This window comes from Acipenser ruthenus, chromosome 6 (genome assembly GCF_902713425.1).
Source record: "Acipenser ruthenus chromosome 6, fAciRut3.2 maternal haplotype, whole genome shotgun sequence".
In the NCBI taxonomy this organism is placed as follows: Eukaryota; Metazoa; Chordata; class Actinopteri; order Acipenseriformes; family Acipenseridae; genus Acipenser; species Acipenser ruthenus.
Window position 1 is genome coordinate 9,051,179 of NC_081194.1, and position 18,059 is coordinate 9,069,237.

At 36.9% G+C, this 18,059-nt stretch overlaps 1 protein-coding gene across 4 annotated transcripts in view; it reads right to left on the bottom strand.

The window, feature by feature from the left end:
* Positions 1-16,873, bottom strand: part of klhdc3 (kelch domain containing 3) — a 49,484-nt gene extending 32,611 nt beyond the window's left edge. Inside the window, exons 1-10 of one of the 4 annotated variants that reach the window (XM_034018151.3) lie at positions 16,584-16,871; positions 15,422-15,545; positions 12,688-12,934; positions 12,202-12,378; positions 10,566-10,681; positions 10,208-10,279; positions 8,210-8,423; positions 5,658-5,744; positions 4,291-4,399; positions 3,886-3,939 (exon numbers count right to left, since the gene is read on the bottom strand). In XM_034018151.3, the coding sequence (XP_033874042.1) occupies positions 3,886-3,939; positions 4,291-4,399; positions 5,658-5,744; positions 8,210-8,423; positions 10,208-10,279; positions 10,566-10,681; positions 12,202-12,378; positions 12,688-12,841 (983 nt within the window). In that variant the 5' untranslated portion in view covers positions 12,842-12,934; positions 15,422-15,545; positions 16,584-16,871. Of the gene's footprint in view, positions 1-3,885; positions 3,940-4,290; positions 4,400-5,657; positions 5,745-8,209; positions 8,424-10,207; positions 10,280-10,565; positions 10,682-12,201; positions 12,379-12,687; positions 12,935-15,421; positions 15,546-16,583 lie in introns of all 4 variants that reach the window. The other 3 variants (XM_034018150.3, XM_034018153.3, XM_034018152.3) reach the window with 3 other exon arrangements.
* Positions 16,874-18,059: the final 1,186 nt, after the last annotated feature.

Here is an 18,059-nt window from a genome sequence, read left to right on the forward strand (position 1 = left end):
GGCAGTGTACTGTTGGGTGCTCACAGTCTGCAATTTCAAACTTGGCGAGACGGTATAACCAGACACACTCTGTCAATGACAGGCCATGAACACGGAATACAAGAATCACAACACCTGCCCAAGATCGACAGATCATTTTGCAAAACAGAGTTTGTCATTTTTCAATCACATCCAGTGAATTTTATCCAAATAAGTGATAAGTTTCTTTTAATGCTCAGTATATATATATATATATATATATATATATATATATATATATATATATATATATATATATACACACACACACAAAATCACCTCCAAAGCTCAGGAATACACATTTATACTTACCTCCATAAAACAGGCCGTCTCATTTCTTAAATGTCAGTATGCAGCATCCACCAGCAGTTGCAGCTGACATCATCGATCTCTGGTGTGTGAACACTTGACCATACATTGATATAGCACATTCGGCATCCAATGAATTCACCGGAATTGTAAGGCAGCGCTTTGCCAACTTGTAGAGACATGGAAAGCGAGTCCTAAAACATAGTTCAAGTACGCAGCATGTTCGCCATCATGCTTTCTGCCATCCAGGTATTGCTTTAAGTAGATTGGTGTCAAAACACAGAAAACAAAATGCGAACAGTGCTTAAAAAGTAGGCAGCAGGCTGTTTAAATCGAGGTGGCTTTAACTGGTCGTACTTGTAGTACTGATTTAACTTTGCTGCGATTGACTGGAACACTTGTCTGCGACGGTTTTCGGCTTGGCAGCCTGAAAGTTGTTGCGATGCCATATCCTCGACACAACTTATCAGACCAATCATTTTGTTGTATGCTTGGCGGAAAGAAACCTTCTGACCTTCAAAACCAAGTCAGAAGCTGCACAAACCTGCTTGCATTTTCAGCCACAAATTTCACTTGAGCAATGTCACTGTTTTAAAAGACCACTGAGTTTAAACAAAGGCTGTGTGCCTGGTGTGATTTCAAGCTCGTCACAAACAAATTGCTGGTAGTACTGTATATTCTTTGCATGGTAACTCACTGCATTTAACCATGAATTCCACCTCGTAATCACTGGTTCCGGTGGAAGCAACACTCGTGCAGGTACTTTGTCACTTTGATTGGTAATTGACTCCCGGTATCAAAATTTACAACTTGGACAATGCTTAAATGCTTTTTTTAAAGAAGAAACCAGGATATCCACATCAGGGAAACTTGTGCGCCAGACATCACTAGCCAAGGAAAGAATATGTGCATTGCAGGTAAGGTGAATTGCATTCGGCATCATTCCATGCAGCACATCAGAAAAAGCTTTATTCATGTACATCGCATTGTCAGAGATAAATGCCGAGACCTTGTTGAATTCTAAGCCATAGTTTACAACAGCCTTTACTGTGGCTTGTGCTACAGTTGAGAAATTTACAGACTCAAGCTGAACAGGCTCTGTTAGAAACACGGCCAGGTGGTTGTCGTTCCAGCTGCCAGGTACAAATAAAATGTGGAGTATATAGTTATCCTGTGTGTCTGTTGCGTCGTCAGCTACTACTGAAACTGAATCGCATTCCGCCAGTGCAGATTTAATTACTACTGGTAAATAATCCTGATGAAGTTTGTGTGCACACGGAAAAAAAAAAAACTTCCAGCGTTTGCTACGTGTTTGTTGAAGCACTCCCTTAGTTTTAGATTATCCATTTTTTCCAAAGGTATGTTGGCAGCAGTGAAGGCCTCCACTAGCTCGAATGTTGCTTCTCTTCTTGCTGAACAGCTTTCAGTTGCTCTTTGAACACATCAAAGTCACCGTCACTTGCTTTTTATTTTGAGCAGTAGCTTCTGCAGTAGATTTACATTTAATATGCGATTCTGAAGCAATATGTCGATCGATTGTGTTTTCTTGAAAAATCTAGTCACATTGCAAGATGAACAAAACAATTTACCACCGTCAAGGTTCCTGTCGGGAACTGCTTCACATGCTCCTGAGCTAAAAAGTATTTAGATTTTTTGGATTTGCCCGTCATATTCGGTTTATTTTAAGTAATGCCGCCTTCAATATGTTTTCAAGTTCAACCAAACTGATGTTGCATGTACTGTAAGGTTATGTCATACAAAGTAGAGAGACACTCATTCAGCAAGCCAGTGACTGGAATTAATTAATTATCACATGGCCACATAAAAGGAGAAAGTAAAGTGTTTTTGCATCACACTGACCTGCTTTTCCATCGCAGTGACCGCAGAGAAGTTTTAAAACAAACAATTTTATTAGTAATTCACATTTTATTTTGAATAATACTTTGAAGGTTAATTTCGCGGACAATCCTGTATTTCACGATTTCTGCGAAATCGCGGATTGAGTAGACCCCTAGTCATAGACAGTGGATGGAAATTTGGATCACAGTTAGCCAAAAAAAAAAAAAAAAAGTATTTAAATGGCAATTCATCCAGAACCTCAAATCATTGAATACAGACAACTTTCTTGATATCTACCTGAAATCAGGCTGTTTTAGTGAGATTCAGCCTTGAATTATTAGTTATACAAAATGCTACAAGTCAGATAACAGGAAGGGTGAAAGAACAATTAGGTGCCAATGTCAACACACCTTTGGTAGAACAAAACATTCTAAATTACAAAATATTCCATCCTACAGGTGACATTAATTTTTGGTTCGCAGTACAAACATTGTATTCTGTTTAATTTCTGTCAGTTCTGACTTTTCATTGGTCGCTGCTATATAAGCATTGAACTCAGCATGTTAGAAAGCCATTGCTCTATAGAAGACACAGTTCCAGTCCAGAGCAAGTTTCAATTGATGAGATTAGCCTCCCATGCTGACAGCTCTGCCTTAAATAAGATTCCAGAGTTTGTATGTATAATTATACAATGTATTTGAACATTTAATCAATTACTGCCGTCCTTCAACTTTTAAACCTGCTCTAACACGGATCTCACTCTTTCAATGTATCTCTATTGTATTAAGTGAAGGGAATGAGGGGGGAAATCACCAGCAGGTTTAATAAAGGCAAAAAGGGCTGGAGATCATTTCATACCTTTGACTAATATAAAGCATAATACAAATACTAGATATAGTACTGAATATCAATTATTTTCAATTGCTGATCAAAGCGATAAAAACAAATAGGCTCATTTAACTGTAACAGGTGTTTTGCACATTTATAAACATCATTGATGGAAATAAGACCGTTGCACTGTAGTGCAGGTCTTCTCAAACTCAGTCCTGGGGACCCCCTGTGGCTGCTGGTTTTCATTCCAACCCAGCTCTCAATTACTTAACTAGACCCTTAATTGAACTGATAATTTGCTTAATTAGAAATTTGTACTTGTTTTCAGCTCAAACAGCTGCAGTTCAAGTTACTTATAAAATGTTATAGCTAACTTGAAATATGCAACTGTTTAGAGCTGAAAACAAATAAAAAGGTCTAATTAAGCAAATGATCAGTTCAATTAAGGAACTAGTTAAGTAATTGAGAGCTCGGTTGGAATGAAAACCAGCAGCCACAGGGGGTCCCCGGGACCGGGTTTGAGAAGCCCTGCTTAGTGTGAGCCTTTCTAGGCTTTACTATAATCTCAATTAGACATGCCTAAGTTACCTTAACATGTTGGTTAATTAAGATAACAGGAGAATCTAGAATGAATTCAGTCCGATTTCCATCCTTGATAAGAAAACATGTGAAAAGAGTTGATATCCAACGGCCTGTATTATAAAACTTGTTCTTCAAACAAGGAATAGAATAAATATTTTATTTTAAAAATCACCCAAAAAGAAAAAAGAAAATGAAAGTAACTGAAACAGTGGGCTTTGATTCTATCTATACTGTTGATATCCAAATACTTCCAAGTAAAAAGAATCACTACTTCCAAGACTGGGATAGAAAAAGCACACAACTCACTTGCAATAATCGTGGAAGTTGTTGGACTGCCAACCTCTTGTCCCTCTGATGGGACTTCATCATATTTGATAAAGCCATGTCAATACATAAAAATGTTGTATCAGTAATGAATGTATACAGAATTTATTTATTTACTTACATACATACATACATAACATACATAGTCCTGTTAATGATCTAAACAGACACCAACTATTAGAATTGGTTAAATAACAATTTTCATATTTAAGCCTGAATTAAATAAATGCATTATAGCGCTGCTATAGATGCAACAGTGCCACTGTAAAACATTTCTCTATAAACACTAGCACGGCTATAGCGGTGCTATAATTTCGATTTAATGCAGGTTTTACTGTACAGTATATCAGAACTTTACAGTAAGTCTAAAGATGAACAGGCACTTACCTGGTGCCTCCAAAAAGTATAATCTTTTCTCCAACCATACAGCAGCACTGTCTCCTGCGTGGACATGGACCTTTCCCTTTGGGCTCTATCTTCTTCCAGGTGAAACTCTCTGCAATTCACAAAATGATTCTCAGGGGGTGTAGTATTTGTTATATGCAAAGTTGCATAGGTGCCTGAGAATATGTCATAGAGCACAAGTAAAAAATATATCTTTGTAGCGTTGGAAGGAAAACCTACTGCAATGCAGTAAGCAGGCTACATCTTACCTATGGTAATATAGAACGTTTAGGGACATTACTGTCAATAAGAGGAAAAAGGAAACAGGACAGGTTTCTAAATACTATTACTCCCTTGTCAATGTATTCCACTATATTCAATATATGCTTGTAACATTTCAATAGCACTTCTTCAGGCACAATCTTACTCCTAAATAGGTCACAAACAATGAAGCTTTTTTTTTCTTGGTTGTAATCTATTTTAATATTTGAAGCACTGCAACAGTGACAGCTTCAGCCCTTTATAGGCGTTTTGATTTACTATTTATCTAGTCAGACAATAAATCATTTGGTTATATAAGGCTGTTATGTCTTATATAATATGTTCTTAACTCTCAATGTTTCATTTCCATCCTCTGTTATTTTAAGTATCTACCCCCCAAAAAAAAAAAAAAACAGGACACATTAGATTGAATTTGTTAACGAAAAGGAATTTTTAACTGAACTTCAGTTACAAAAACCCTTTTTTCTTTGTTGTTTTTTGCTACTGTTGCACACATTCCAAATATGGAAAGGACCACGATCCCCTTGCTGTTCCACAGTTCAATGTGAGCACCATTTTCATTCGGTTTCTATGACAACAGAAGCACTTCATCCTTCCCAGATGTAAAAGACACATAAGATGCTGGGTGCTTACACCTGCATCTACTGGCTACAGATGTCCAATGTCATACATTTACTATGGAGAGGTCAACTTGCTGTCAAATACTGGCAATTATTCCATTCAGGTAACATAAGGCTCCCTATTAATACATAATCTGTGAATTTCTCAGTTTAGCCATGTACAACCTTGTGGGGCATTTAATGTATTCTAAGGAATCAAATAATTATGAAATATTTATAATAAAGATATTCATAAGAAGCTCATCAATTTTGACCCTATTCCTGCTTTACTATATACATTCTATACACACACACACATTATATATATATATATATATATAGATCTACACACACACACACATTATATATATCTATATATCTATCTATCTATCTATCCACACACACACACACACACACACACACTACAGTTCTATACAGGATGATTAACACTCCACAGTAAATTAACAGATTTATTAAAACATGAAATACCTGGATTAAATTGCCAGAGATCACTGAAGTGTCTGTCAAGTCGTGCATTGTATCCACCAAATATATACAATTCACCACTGTAGGAAACTGAAAGACAAAAAAAAAGTACAGCCGAGGTTACCAATGTTGCAAAAAGTACAATACCCATTACTTAAAAAAAAAAAAATAATAATAATAATAATAATAATAATAATAACTGAAAATGACTGATAGAACCGTTTCTTATAATTTGTGACTGTAACTAACTCAATGGCATGTTTACAACCTTTCCTTTAAAATACTCCCTAACTTAATATCTGTTGCGATGTGAACTGAAATGAAATGATGAAGAAAAACTTGTTCATACTGAAGTGCCTCTTCATGTGGGGTCAAAAGTATTTTGGGGTCACCAAGAAGAATAATAAACATGTCTCTTGGGGCGTTACATAAATCATTGACGGTTTAGGTCTAGAGGCAATAAAATTATAATACAGCTGAAAATCAAATTTGTGAATGCCACACCTACGAACTAAACTGAATAAAACAGACCCTCTGAAACAGGGTTCCTGTAAATAACATGAGCATCACATCCTGGGATTTCTACCAGTTTAATAGGACTGGCTAATTTGTTGTTTTCCTATTATTACTCAGCTTTAATGGATATGCCTTTTATGAATACAGTACTCACAAACATTAAATCATTGGGAATATTGCACATTTTAGGTTCTACTTTACAAAGAATTAGGCTCCACATTTTGTTGGCACAAGAAGCATTCAGAAATACCGTCATGTAAAATAAGGTGCAGTTTGGTTTTCTACACATGAAAAGGTCACTTATTTGCACTCTCAATTAAAAAAAAAGTGTTGCTATGTTACCATATCCTGCATATTATCATTAACATAACATACAAAAAAAAGGTGTAAGATAGCGCCCCCTTTTGGTAGTGTGGCTAGGCTGCTATCCTCACGCAGTCATGTAATTTCAGGGGATTCCGGGTTGTAGGCAGCCTTCTGACACGTAATATGCAGTGAATAACTGTTCTTTTATTCGAAGTCCAAAACACAGCAATAGGGCAAACAAAAACCTAGCTCTCTCTGAGCTCTACCGTAACTAAGGCTGGGGGCGATGCCTAATTTTTCACTATCGATATATCGTTCTCCAAAAAAGCTGATGCATCAATTCATCGATGTTATGAAAAGGTAAAAAAAGCAGTAATACACGTGGAGCTGTGGATTACTGTGTAAAATTGCAAGTAATGCTTTAAAAACTATTAGGCATATTAAATTGATTACATCAGTTTAGCAGCAGTGTGGAGAAGGGGTTAGGGCTCTGGACTCTGGACTCTTGACTGGAGGGTTGTGGGTTCAATCCCCAGTGGGGGACACTGCTGTTGTACCCTTGAGCAAGGTACTTTACCTAGATTGCTCCAGTAATAACCCAACTGTATAAATGGGTAATTGTATGTAAAAATAATGTGATATCTGTAAAATGTGAAATAATGTATAATGTGATATGTTGTAATAATTGTAAGTCGCCCTGGATAAGGGCGTCTGCTAAGAAATAAATAATAATAATAATTAAATACATTAAATTATTGTTTTTGACCTTATTTGTGTTGATTTGTACCAGTTGGGGGTCAAAGCAAAATAAAAAGTTGTTTAAATCCATAACCAGTCAGAGTAACAACCAATCAAGAGAAAAACTACGCAGGACATTTTAATAAAACACAAAACAATAACAGCAGAGCGTTTCTAAAACGCAGATGTAAGACATTTCCCTTTTTCATCCCTATCCAAATTTTATTTATATTACAAAGTAGTTTTATGCAATGCAACGTGTAAAAATGGTTCCACTGCTCCCTGCATCCTCTTTAAAAAAAAAATAAAAAATCTGCAGAGGTCCCATGTAGTGTACCAGCAGAACAGGGTTTTAGCTGTCGGAACAGAGGGCAGACCAGCACATGCTGTCGTTTTCAATGGAAGCTCCTGAGAATTATTAAGACTCTGATTTGGATTTTTTAACTTGGGTGCTAAAAGAAAAATGATATTACTTTTAAACAGCAAAACTGTGAGTAGTTATGATGTTGACAGCTACCCGCAGAGACATTGGTACCTGTTCTACAACACTGATTTTTACATCGTGAACAGGGGGGGGGGGGGTTTCAAAAGAAATCGTTTGTCTATTTCTACTACCGGTACCGTTATTTGTACTGTGTACTTTTTTGCATGTTAACTTCGTTAATCTAAAATAGTTAGACTGGAAAATTAATATGTAAAAATGCAGACATTATGGTTGAAAACGCAGATTTTCAATACAATTAACGTATACTGCTCAGATTCTCCTGAAAATACAAGAATAGTGCTTTGACTGTTAAATTCAAAGGGTCTGATTAACCGATATAAAATTTAAAAATTACTTTAAAACAAAGATGGCATACAAATTGTCAAATTGTTCCAGAAGAAATGAACATCTGGCAAAGTATGAGTTCACACAGCAATATATAGCAGTATACATTATACAACATTAAAGTGCAAATTTCCAATGAGCCCCGAAGGAAATCCCTGGTACTCACAAGCTGAATGACTGCGCCTCCCCTCTGGAAGGATTGGAGTGGCTGGAGAATCTAACCAGCAGGTGGTTTCCGTATCAAACACTTTCATTTTATTGCAGTATATTTCATTATTGGAATGGAAGGGTCCGAACCGATCGGCCCTGCCGCCAAACACAAACATTTTACTGCCGATCATTGTAGCAGAGTGGAAATCCCTCCAGCGAGCTGGGGTACCCTGTAAACATAGAATAAGCAGTGTTCTCAGGCAATATTCAAACAAAACATGAAGTAACGACGGTAGCAGTAATAATGATTTAGATGAAAGGCACTGTAAGCTGTGGAGACCAAGACTGGCCTAAAGTTTTACCAATACCCTTTATCATCACTTACATTTCATTATTACTGACTAACTGCCATGTAGCACCTCAGAGGGCTCCTGCTCTTCTTGATTGAATGACCAGTACAGACCTCTGACAACTCAATGAGGACCCCTTGGGGCAGTTTGTTATTGTGCAGTTGTAAAAGATTTACCTTGAGGACAGCTAAGCAAGTAATAAAAAACTTTTTTTTTTTTTTAAATTAAAAAAAAAAAAAAAAAAAAAGCTTCAACACATATTTTCATCTCTTGTTGCCTTGGGTGCTGTACTTATCTGAATTATCCATTTTAAACACAACTCAAAAATGGGGAAAAAAGTGAACTGAATTACCATGACTACCCCTGCGCTCCGTAGCTTTTACTAGGTGAATATTTTAGCGAATATTGATGTTCACATTTTCTGGCCCCACGACAATTTAACCAGATACATTACATTAACGCAGGGCTTCTCAAACTCGGTCCAGTTGCATATTTCAAGTTAGCTATAACATTTGATAAGTAACTTGAAGTGCAGCTGTTCGAGAGTTGAAAACAAATACAAATGTCTAATTAAGCAAATTATTAGTTCAATTAAGGGTCTAGTTAAGTATTTGAGAGCTCGGTTGGAATGAAAACCAGAAGATACAGGGGGTCCCCAGGACCGAGTTTGAGAAGCCCTGCATTAAAGTGTCCGATCAGATCTTAATACTAACTGGAAAGTCACTCGGAAATGTAAGCGTTTAAGAGTTTACTCAGAATCTAACACTGACCTGTAATTCCCAGCGTGGTTTGTGAACAGTACTTTTTAGTTTTTTATAAATAACCAAATTTTTGTTCACACTTTAAAAACACGTACAAAATGTCAGCCAAAACCTCCAACAGACAAGTACAGTACTATGGTTTATTAAACAACACTGCCACCTGCTGGGTGATATAATAACGTACCCTAAAAAAAACAGACTTGTTTCTGCGACCTATTATGGCAACACAGTACTAGAGATTTAAAGAACATAAGCGGTGTCAATTTTAGAAGGGAGCACACTTACTATGTTTCTTTTTTAAAATACAAAGCTACTCATATGGTGAGCTTAGGTACCAACAGATAAAGGGAAGCATACTGTAGTTCAGTTTTTTATATTAAATAAAATAATACATATCCAGCAGTGAGATACAATAAGCAGTTACAATACACTTCTACATATTATGAGAAGTTATTATTATTTTTTTAAACTCACTGGCTACTGCATCAGGACCCCTGCAAGACACCTGAAACAATGTGTCTTGCAGGACTGTGCTGATCTGTAAGTAGGTCAAGGAGGTAGGCTGAGGATTGCAGCTATGAATGGTTTACTCCAGTTTATCCCACAAATGCTCAATTGGATTCAAATCCAGGGATTATTTTGGCAAAGGAAGATGCTTGTCTTGTATTTAAGTACAAAAGGAATGCTATTTAGCCTTCCAGGGGACGCAAATTACCAAGCCTTAGGGTATAGAATGAATTACAAATGTAGTTTTGGGGGGCTGACATCCTAAGAATGTCAGCCCCCCCCCCCCCCCCCCCCACTGTTAGAGAATGTGATCCCTACATGATCATTTGTAATTATTGTATGTTTTCTTCATTTCCAGCACAAAGCACATGGTGGAAATAACACTACACCACTTACCCTGGCATTGATAAATGACCATGCCATTGTTGTAGTATCCAGCTTATGGATATCATTGGAAAAACAGTCTCCCTACAATTGGAAAAGAAATAGTTCATTATTTAAAAAAAAAAAAAGAAAAAAAAGAAAAAGGAATGCTTTTCATAAAATAAAAGCTCCCTGAACAGCTTGACTTAGCTGTACTGCAAATCCTATTTAAAAAAAAGGTACAGACATGAATTAACATTTACAAAAATGTACAATTCTTTACAAAACATGCACAAAGAACTTTATTATGTCACCCACATCCTCTCTGAATCTACCAGTAATACAATAAAACAACGTGTACTTAATTAAAAGGTTTTAAAAATCTACCTACAAGTTGCTCGTATCCTCCAAAGATGTACATGCACTTTCCCAGGACACAAGCTGAATGGCCATCTCTTGCTCCCGGAACTGTCCCAGTGATTTTTGGAGTGAACCATCTGTGATTGTCTTAAATGGAGAAAATAAAATAAGTTAAATAAATAGACTTGCATTTTGTAAGGAGTCTGTGTCTCAATGACTAAAAGTAATTTGATAAATGATGACATCCGAATTGGCCTTAGCCCTTTCCTCCCTACTAAGTAGCTACTTTATATAAAGTTGCATTGGTCCGTCTGCAGGCTGATCTGGAACCCAGAGTGCAATATCGAGGTTCCTTAAAAGGGAAGTCTCATAGTTGTACAACATATTTTAATTAGCGATAACAAACGCATATCTGAAACATTTGCTTGCCTTTACTTGTTATAGCTGTACACATTTTCCGAGTGGTATACTGCAGGTCCCCAGCATGTCGTTCAGCTGGGCTCTCATGTTGCATGCAAAAATGACATTGCAGTGCGATAGAAACCAGCCTACATTGAAAAGTCAGCAGCAACATTTTGCTTTCCTTCCTAAAACCTGTGTGGGCACTTGAACTGTGATCAAAAAACCTTGTTTCATCTAACTGAGTTCCCTTCTCATAAATGTTCTCACTGTAACTGTGGATATCCAATGCTGCAAAGAGGCCATTTTATCCCTTGCGAACATCCTCTGTTTCCACATCTCACAACTGCACAGGCACTGAAATAGAGTTCAACCTGGTTCATTTAGTTCTAGTTTAATATCCCTTTCTTCAATTCGGCAGGTGGTTGGTCCTGGTTTGGTTTAGAGGAGAACTCTTGACCACACTGAAACATCATTTTCCAATAGGATTCTGGGCAAGAGAAGCACAATGGCAGTGCATGGGTTTACACCAAGATATATATATAAAAAAAATGGTACAGTTAATCAGGAGTAGAATTCAGCTAAGAAATACAATATGAATGACACTGCCCCTTTAAATCCAGACAAACAGGAAACCAAAAAACAAATATGCAAAGGTTGCTTATGAAGATTCTGCATACATCTGATGCAAGCTCAGCAGTTCATTTTAGTGGGATGCAGAGGCTCTCTGAGCGCAACTGAAATTATAATTAAAATGTTACTGTAGAAGAACCACTATTCAATTAGAAAACAGAAGAAGTTGTTCCACACAATCAGTTTTGATTGCAGTAAAGACTTGCAAAACAGGCAAGATTTATAGAATTATTTAATTTGCCGTCTAATTTTGTATCTCTGTACCTGCCTTTTACAAAAGCTGTATAAAATATCTGTACACTGTTTCCTGAGATAGGACAGAACAATGCGTTATATTATGCAGCAGTAGAAAAAACACAGAGATCAAAACAGGGGCATTTTTAAGTCTGTCACCTTAAGTGGATAAAGCATGTTTGAAAGAATTCAATACCACAAAAAGTTACCAAGACATAGTAGTAGAATATTAAATGTCTAAGATTATAAAGTCTTTTCTTATACAGCGCAGGCTTAAGGAAGATGCTATTTCACTTCTGACTCGAATAGCTGAAAACCAGTACACTTATATTTCTAAAGTAAACTCTGCTTTAATGTGTAGCACTGCTCTGTACTGAGAGGAAGCTGAAAATCCTACTTACTGACTTCAAAAGCATAGAGCACATTGCAGGCACCCTCAGTGTCATTCCTCCCTCCCCAGACGTAAATAGTATCGTCCACCAGTACTGCTGTGTGTCCGTATCTCATGTATGGCACTTCCCTGGCATGTTCCCTTCCACAGGTTCGTACAGGAGGCAACTTCGTCCAGCGAAGAGATACTGAAGAGAAAACACAGGAAAAAAAAACTAAAACAAAACACAAATGATTCACTTCTCTGAAGCTTTATAAATCAGGCCCATTCTGAGGGTTTTTTTTTTTTTTTTACAGCAACAACCGTCTTAGAAAGTGGATCTCAAATAAGTTTATTTCATTCATAAAATATTGATGTTATCACTGGTCTCTTACTATCATCTTTTTACTTTAAATAGGGAAGTGGAGATTTTCAAAACCACCACCCTTAAAACCACTGCTTCTTTGTACCAAAAACACTGGGCTGTACATATCCCTTGATAGAAGTTCCACCCTACCAGCGTTAAACACATGAATGTCGATCTGGCGCAGAGTTTCATAGTCCTCTCCTGAACAGTAGCCCCCAAAGGAGTAGACCTTGTGCCCGACGGCAACAGCAGCATGATTCACCCTCCGCGGCCCTCCTTCCAGGTGCACCGTCCACCGTAACATTCCCTTCGCAAGCGTCTCCAAAGAGAACACAGCCTCTTTAAACCATCACTCCATCATCATCCTGTCTTTATCATAACAAAGTCATCGTTGTTCCTGAAAGAGAAAAGTAAACTAATTCACTGTGACACTCTGGGACAATTGTACTGTTTTTGCTCGAGCACAAAGTTTTCTCCATGTGGAAAAAGTGTTACAGTTCCAAACCTAGTTTATTTCTAATTTCATTAAGCTCCACCTCCCACTTGTCAACAGGCCAAACTGAAGCATATTTTTTAATATGTTACACAACCTTGTTTGCTTTGCTGTATCCTGTGTTGCTCGGATCATGTTTTATGTTCACAAAATATGCGACTGATTTCAAGAGGACGGAGCATGACCAGAATACGGTGCAGCATTTACAAGAGCAATCCTTTTGCTGCTGTTGAACGCTCCCAAAATGAGAAATGCATTACTCAGTTGATTGAAGACCCATTACTTGTAAATACATAGCTAAACAATCAGCATTATGTTGAAAAATATTTTGCTGCAATATGGACAACACAAAGGTATATGTTTCTTGCAAACAATGCAGGGTGTTCTCTAACACTAACACCTTCAAGGGGCGGTACTGTGAAGCAAGTAGGAATAAGACTACCTTAACAGCAATAAACATCTGTGTTGCAGAAAGGGATAGAAATTATGAAAAGTAGTTGCTTGATCATTTTAAACTTAATTAGCTTAAAAATAGATTGTATTCCTCTGTGAAACTTTCACTGAGCACTTGCTTCATTTACAACTCTTCATTCTCCCTCTTCTTTCCTTTCAAGCACCGATTTAAAAATAGGTCCCGTTTATTAAGGCTCTTCAAACTGTCCTCTCAGCTCAACACAAGAACACTTGGTATGCACAGGCTGCATTGTATCCACGTTGGCCAAACAGTCTCCATGCTATACAAGGTTTGTGGACAATAAAACGTGGATCCTCAGTGCTTACATTCACTGACTTCAAATCAAAAACCTTACAATTTAATACAATTCAGACTATAGTATGCCCGCCCCCCCCCCCCCCCCCGTGTCCTTCTGAAATCGAAATGTGACGTACCTAAATAAAAACCAAATAAAGAATCAACTGTGAGTTGTTTCAGTGCGCATTAATTTATACATGAGAAAGAGGGCTTCACTGAGTATCTATTGGCTGATTGACACTTGTAAATTACTTGTAAATTGGCTGATTGACACTTGTAAATTACTTGTAAATTGGCTGATTGACACTTGTAAATTACTTGTAAATTGGCTGATTGACACTTGTAAATTACCTGTTGTGACAGTATGTCACGGACATACAGCATATAGTAAAACAGTGTACGAATGGATGCACTTCACTGACTTGCAGTAAGTGCTCTGCTGAACACACAGTTCATGGCAATATATATATATATATATATATATATATATATATATTACACAATACTGTAAATCCATAAATATTTGCAAGCCTTTTATTATGCATTTTTCACGTATGAAAAAAACTGCAAACATTTTTGGCACGAAAAATTCCATTAACAATACGTACTTCATATATTGCAACAGGTCGCCAAAATTTCTGGATCAAAATAGGTTTTATGGGTGTGACTCGCCAAATAATGTTATGGCTTTACAGTATTCTAAATTATACATGAAATACATGTATTTAGACTAGGACCAACTGGACTTTAGAGAATATTTAAGAAAATACAAACTAAATCTATACCCTATAAAGAAAGGCAAATGTTAAAACAAATATATATATATTTAAACCACAATATAATACTACAGGCATACTCTGTAATGTATTTATTTTGATCCGCTTTGATTTTGAAACCTTTCTTTACACTTAAATAAACTTTGGCACTGGGTATTCCACATAGACTACTGTTCTATTTTGAGCACATACACCATGCAATGGAGAACCACATTGCACAGGACAAGCCTTAACCTGACACCTGACATTTATAAATGAGGGCTTCTTAAATTTAGCAACAGGAAAGTAGAGGGCCACCAAGCTCTTAAATGTGCTGGCCCCGTTTTAGCAAGTTTCCCCACTCTCAGACAGTGACTGGATTCAAACAATAAAACATAACACAGCATCCGATTTGTATTTTACAAAAAAAAAAAAAAAATCACCTTTTTGGCTGCTAAATGCAATGCAAAAGTAGGGCCCCCAATTTGTATTATTATCCCCATGGAGAGAGAAACATTGTAGTTGTTTTAGTGAGTGTTGAGCCAGCTGCATCTACCAGTACTAGTGAATGCCCTAAAAGCTACAATATATTTAGAAGTACAGAATCCAGGTATTAAACACTGCCACTTTGTGCAACTCAAAATAAAAATAGCCTTCTCGACTCACAAACATCTACAAAGCCTGGACCAAACTGAAATTTAACCAGACAATCCCCTACTGTGCCCTGCCAGAGCACCACACAAGGCAGAAGCAGAGCACCCACGATAAAACACACACACATCTGGAGAAAGCGGCATTGTCCCATGTCCTTCTGCAATCATGCAAAATATCACTCAGAACACAGTCTCTTCTCTTTTTACAAAAGGTACCAGACCCTTCACTCACTATATGGCATTTTCTGTAGTTTGTAAGCGTCAAACGTTTCAAATAGAAACACCACTGTGATTTCTAGTTCTCCTTCCCCGGTCACAGTACAAGTTTAGGCTGTTCAGGAATTTGGCCAGACGACCTGGAAATGAAAAGCACATTCCGTAAATCAGTTGTTTCCGCAGCAACTGAAACAAATCGCCATTCTTTCAAAGTGTGTGTGAGAAGGGGCTATGTCACTTCTTACTGCATTAGCAAAATAAACACCTAGTGACCAAAATGTACTGTTCAGTTGTATCTGTGACAGTGTAACTTTTGAACCTCACCCTGACCTTAATTACCCCCAATATCAAAAATATCAAAAACCTTAAGGCAAAATAAAGTATGTAAAAATGGGGGGGTACGGGGGGTACAGTCACTTCTAGTTTTAGCTTTCTGTTGATCTATCAACTCTACCCCTATCTGTAATATTGACAATAAACTATAAAACAACCTTCACCTTGAGGTTATTGTTATAGAGAGCACCAAACCTAGTACACGGTTTATATTTACAAATAAAATGCAGGGAGAGGAAAAAAAAGGGGGATAAAACCAGAATATGTCACCCTGTTGGAGTACAATGCTGAATGGCAAATTAGGGTAAAAAAAAACAACATACGGGACTCGCACTTCACAAACTGTGATTTGACTGAGTTAACATAATCAGAAATATTTTATAACCAATCCCTCACACCTGAGCTTGCTTACACAAATGACATGTGCGTGGAATGCAAAACAACAATTATTATTTTTATTATTATTATTACCGTGTACACAAGGGCATTTGGCTAGCAGAGGGCGCTGAAGTAAAGTACATTATAAACGTTGTCTGGCTATCTAACTAGTAGTAGTCTTACTAGTAATGCGTATGGTACAGAAAACGTGCAAACATATCGAACACGTTTCAAAATAATCTACAGAGGATGTGATTTACTCGGTTTCATAGGCTGTGTTAGTATGCTAGGTTTGATAATTATATTGAAATATATATATATTCGTATCCATGACTGCACGGCATTCCTTGCTATTTATTTGTGCAGGATTATAATCAGCAATAATCCCAATCCTACACATACGTTTCATTTATGCAATAAACTACTCATGGCACTCTTAAATGAATTTTAAAACGTGAATGTCTTACCTATGAGTTTATGCCACACTCCCGCCTCGGCCTCTCAATCTGTCGTTTGTTTACGAATGATAGCGAATGGCATTGATTAAGATGCCTGTCAAAACCGTGAAAATATGTAACGATTTCCTTTGGAATGACACCTTAACAAAAAGAAAAACGTAGACAAAGGGTTTTACCAAACATAAAAGGTAAAGTATGTTATTAAAATATTTTTATTATTTAAACTATTGTCAAAACTAAAAGTAAAATAAATATTTTAATTTTCTTCTTCCGCTTGCGTAATAAAAAGTAGTGCTGCATCCTGGGAATTGTTGTTTTCCCTCAGAGGCCTGAAGTAGGTGAGTAATACAGTCTGGGTTTTAGTAAAAACTTTGCCTCCCACAATCCTTTCCATAAGCTTCCGGAAAGTGACCGTTTCAAATGCTAAAATAGTAGCGTCTCAGTGGTTCTGCCACCTTGATAAGGTCACAGCTTGCACGTTAAAGCTTGAGGTAGTGTTGCCAGATCAGACATTTTCCCTCCAGATCTACAGGTTTTACCTTTCTGCTCAGGGCAATCTGGAGGTAAGAAATGGGCAGAGCTCTTTTTAAAAGTACACTTTTAATTTTACAGAATTTTCTAAAGTGTTTGTACCCTAAGATGTATTCATAATGTGCAAGTCCTTCCTTACTAAAATGGCGGATGCGCTGTGACATCATGCCACTAGGCACACAGAGTCTGTGCTGCATAGAATTTGAGTGAAAGGCACAGGTGGGGGGGCCTCTTACTTGTTGCAAATAAAATGTATTTAGTTGTAAGAGCATTGTTTAAGTGTTGTGCCAGTCAGTGAATATACTGTATATACTGGAAAATGAAGAATAAAACTATATTTACAGTTGTTTGTTTGGTTTTTTTTATATAATGTAGCCATGGTGTGCCAATATAATTTTAACTTTAAAGAATTATACAAGTTCAGTGCATTCCAATGAATTGCATACATGATAATTGCATATTCCTGTTAACATTAAAAAAAAAAAAAGTGAAGCACATTTCCTATGAAAATGTACATGCAGCAGATTCCTGTGAAATGCATATCCCGTGTGCCTAACAGTTTTATGCATTTAACCAGAATAAGGAAAATACATTTTCAAAAGAAATGCACTTCACAATTGTATGCAGTTATCAGGTAAACAGTTAAATGTATTACACTGTATATGTTACTGATAATTGCATATGCTGGTAATTGCATAAAACTGTTACATTGGCACCTGGGCTATGCAATTAACAAGAATCTACTGTAATAGGACTTAATATGATGTGCTCTTGATAGTACAGTATTTAAAGTTGGATTTCAGTGCTACTTGCACAAACGGTCTCTTAATAAATTCAGTATATATTGAACATTTCACCAGCCTAATTGTTTGTGTTTACAATTAGAAAAACAGGAACTTGAGCCTTCATACTAAATATTTTTTCCTTAGAGGTATTAGGGGCAGTTCTAAAGGT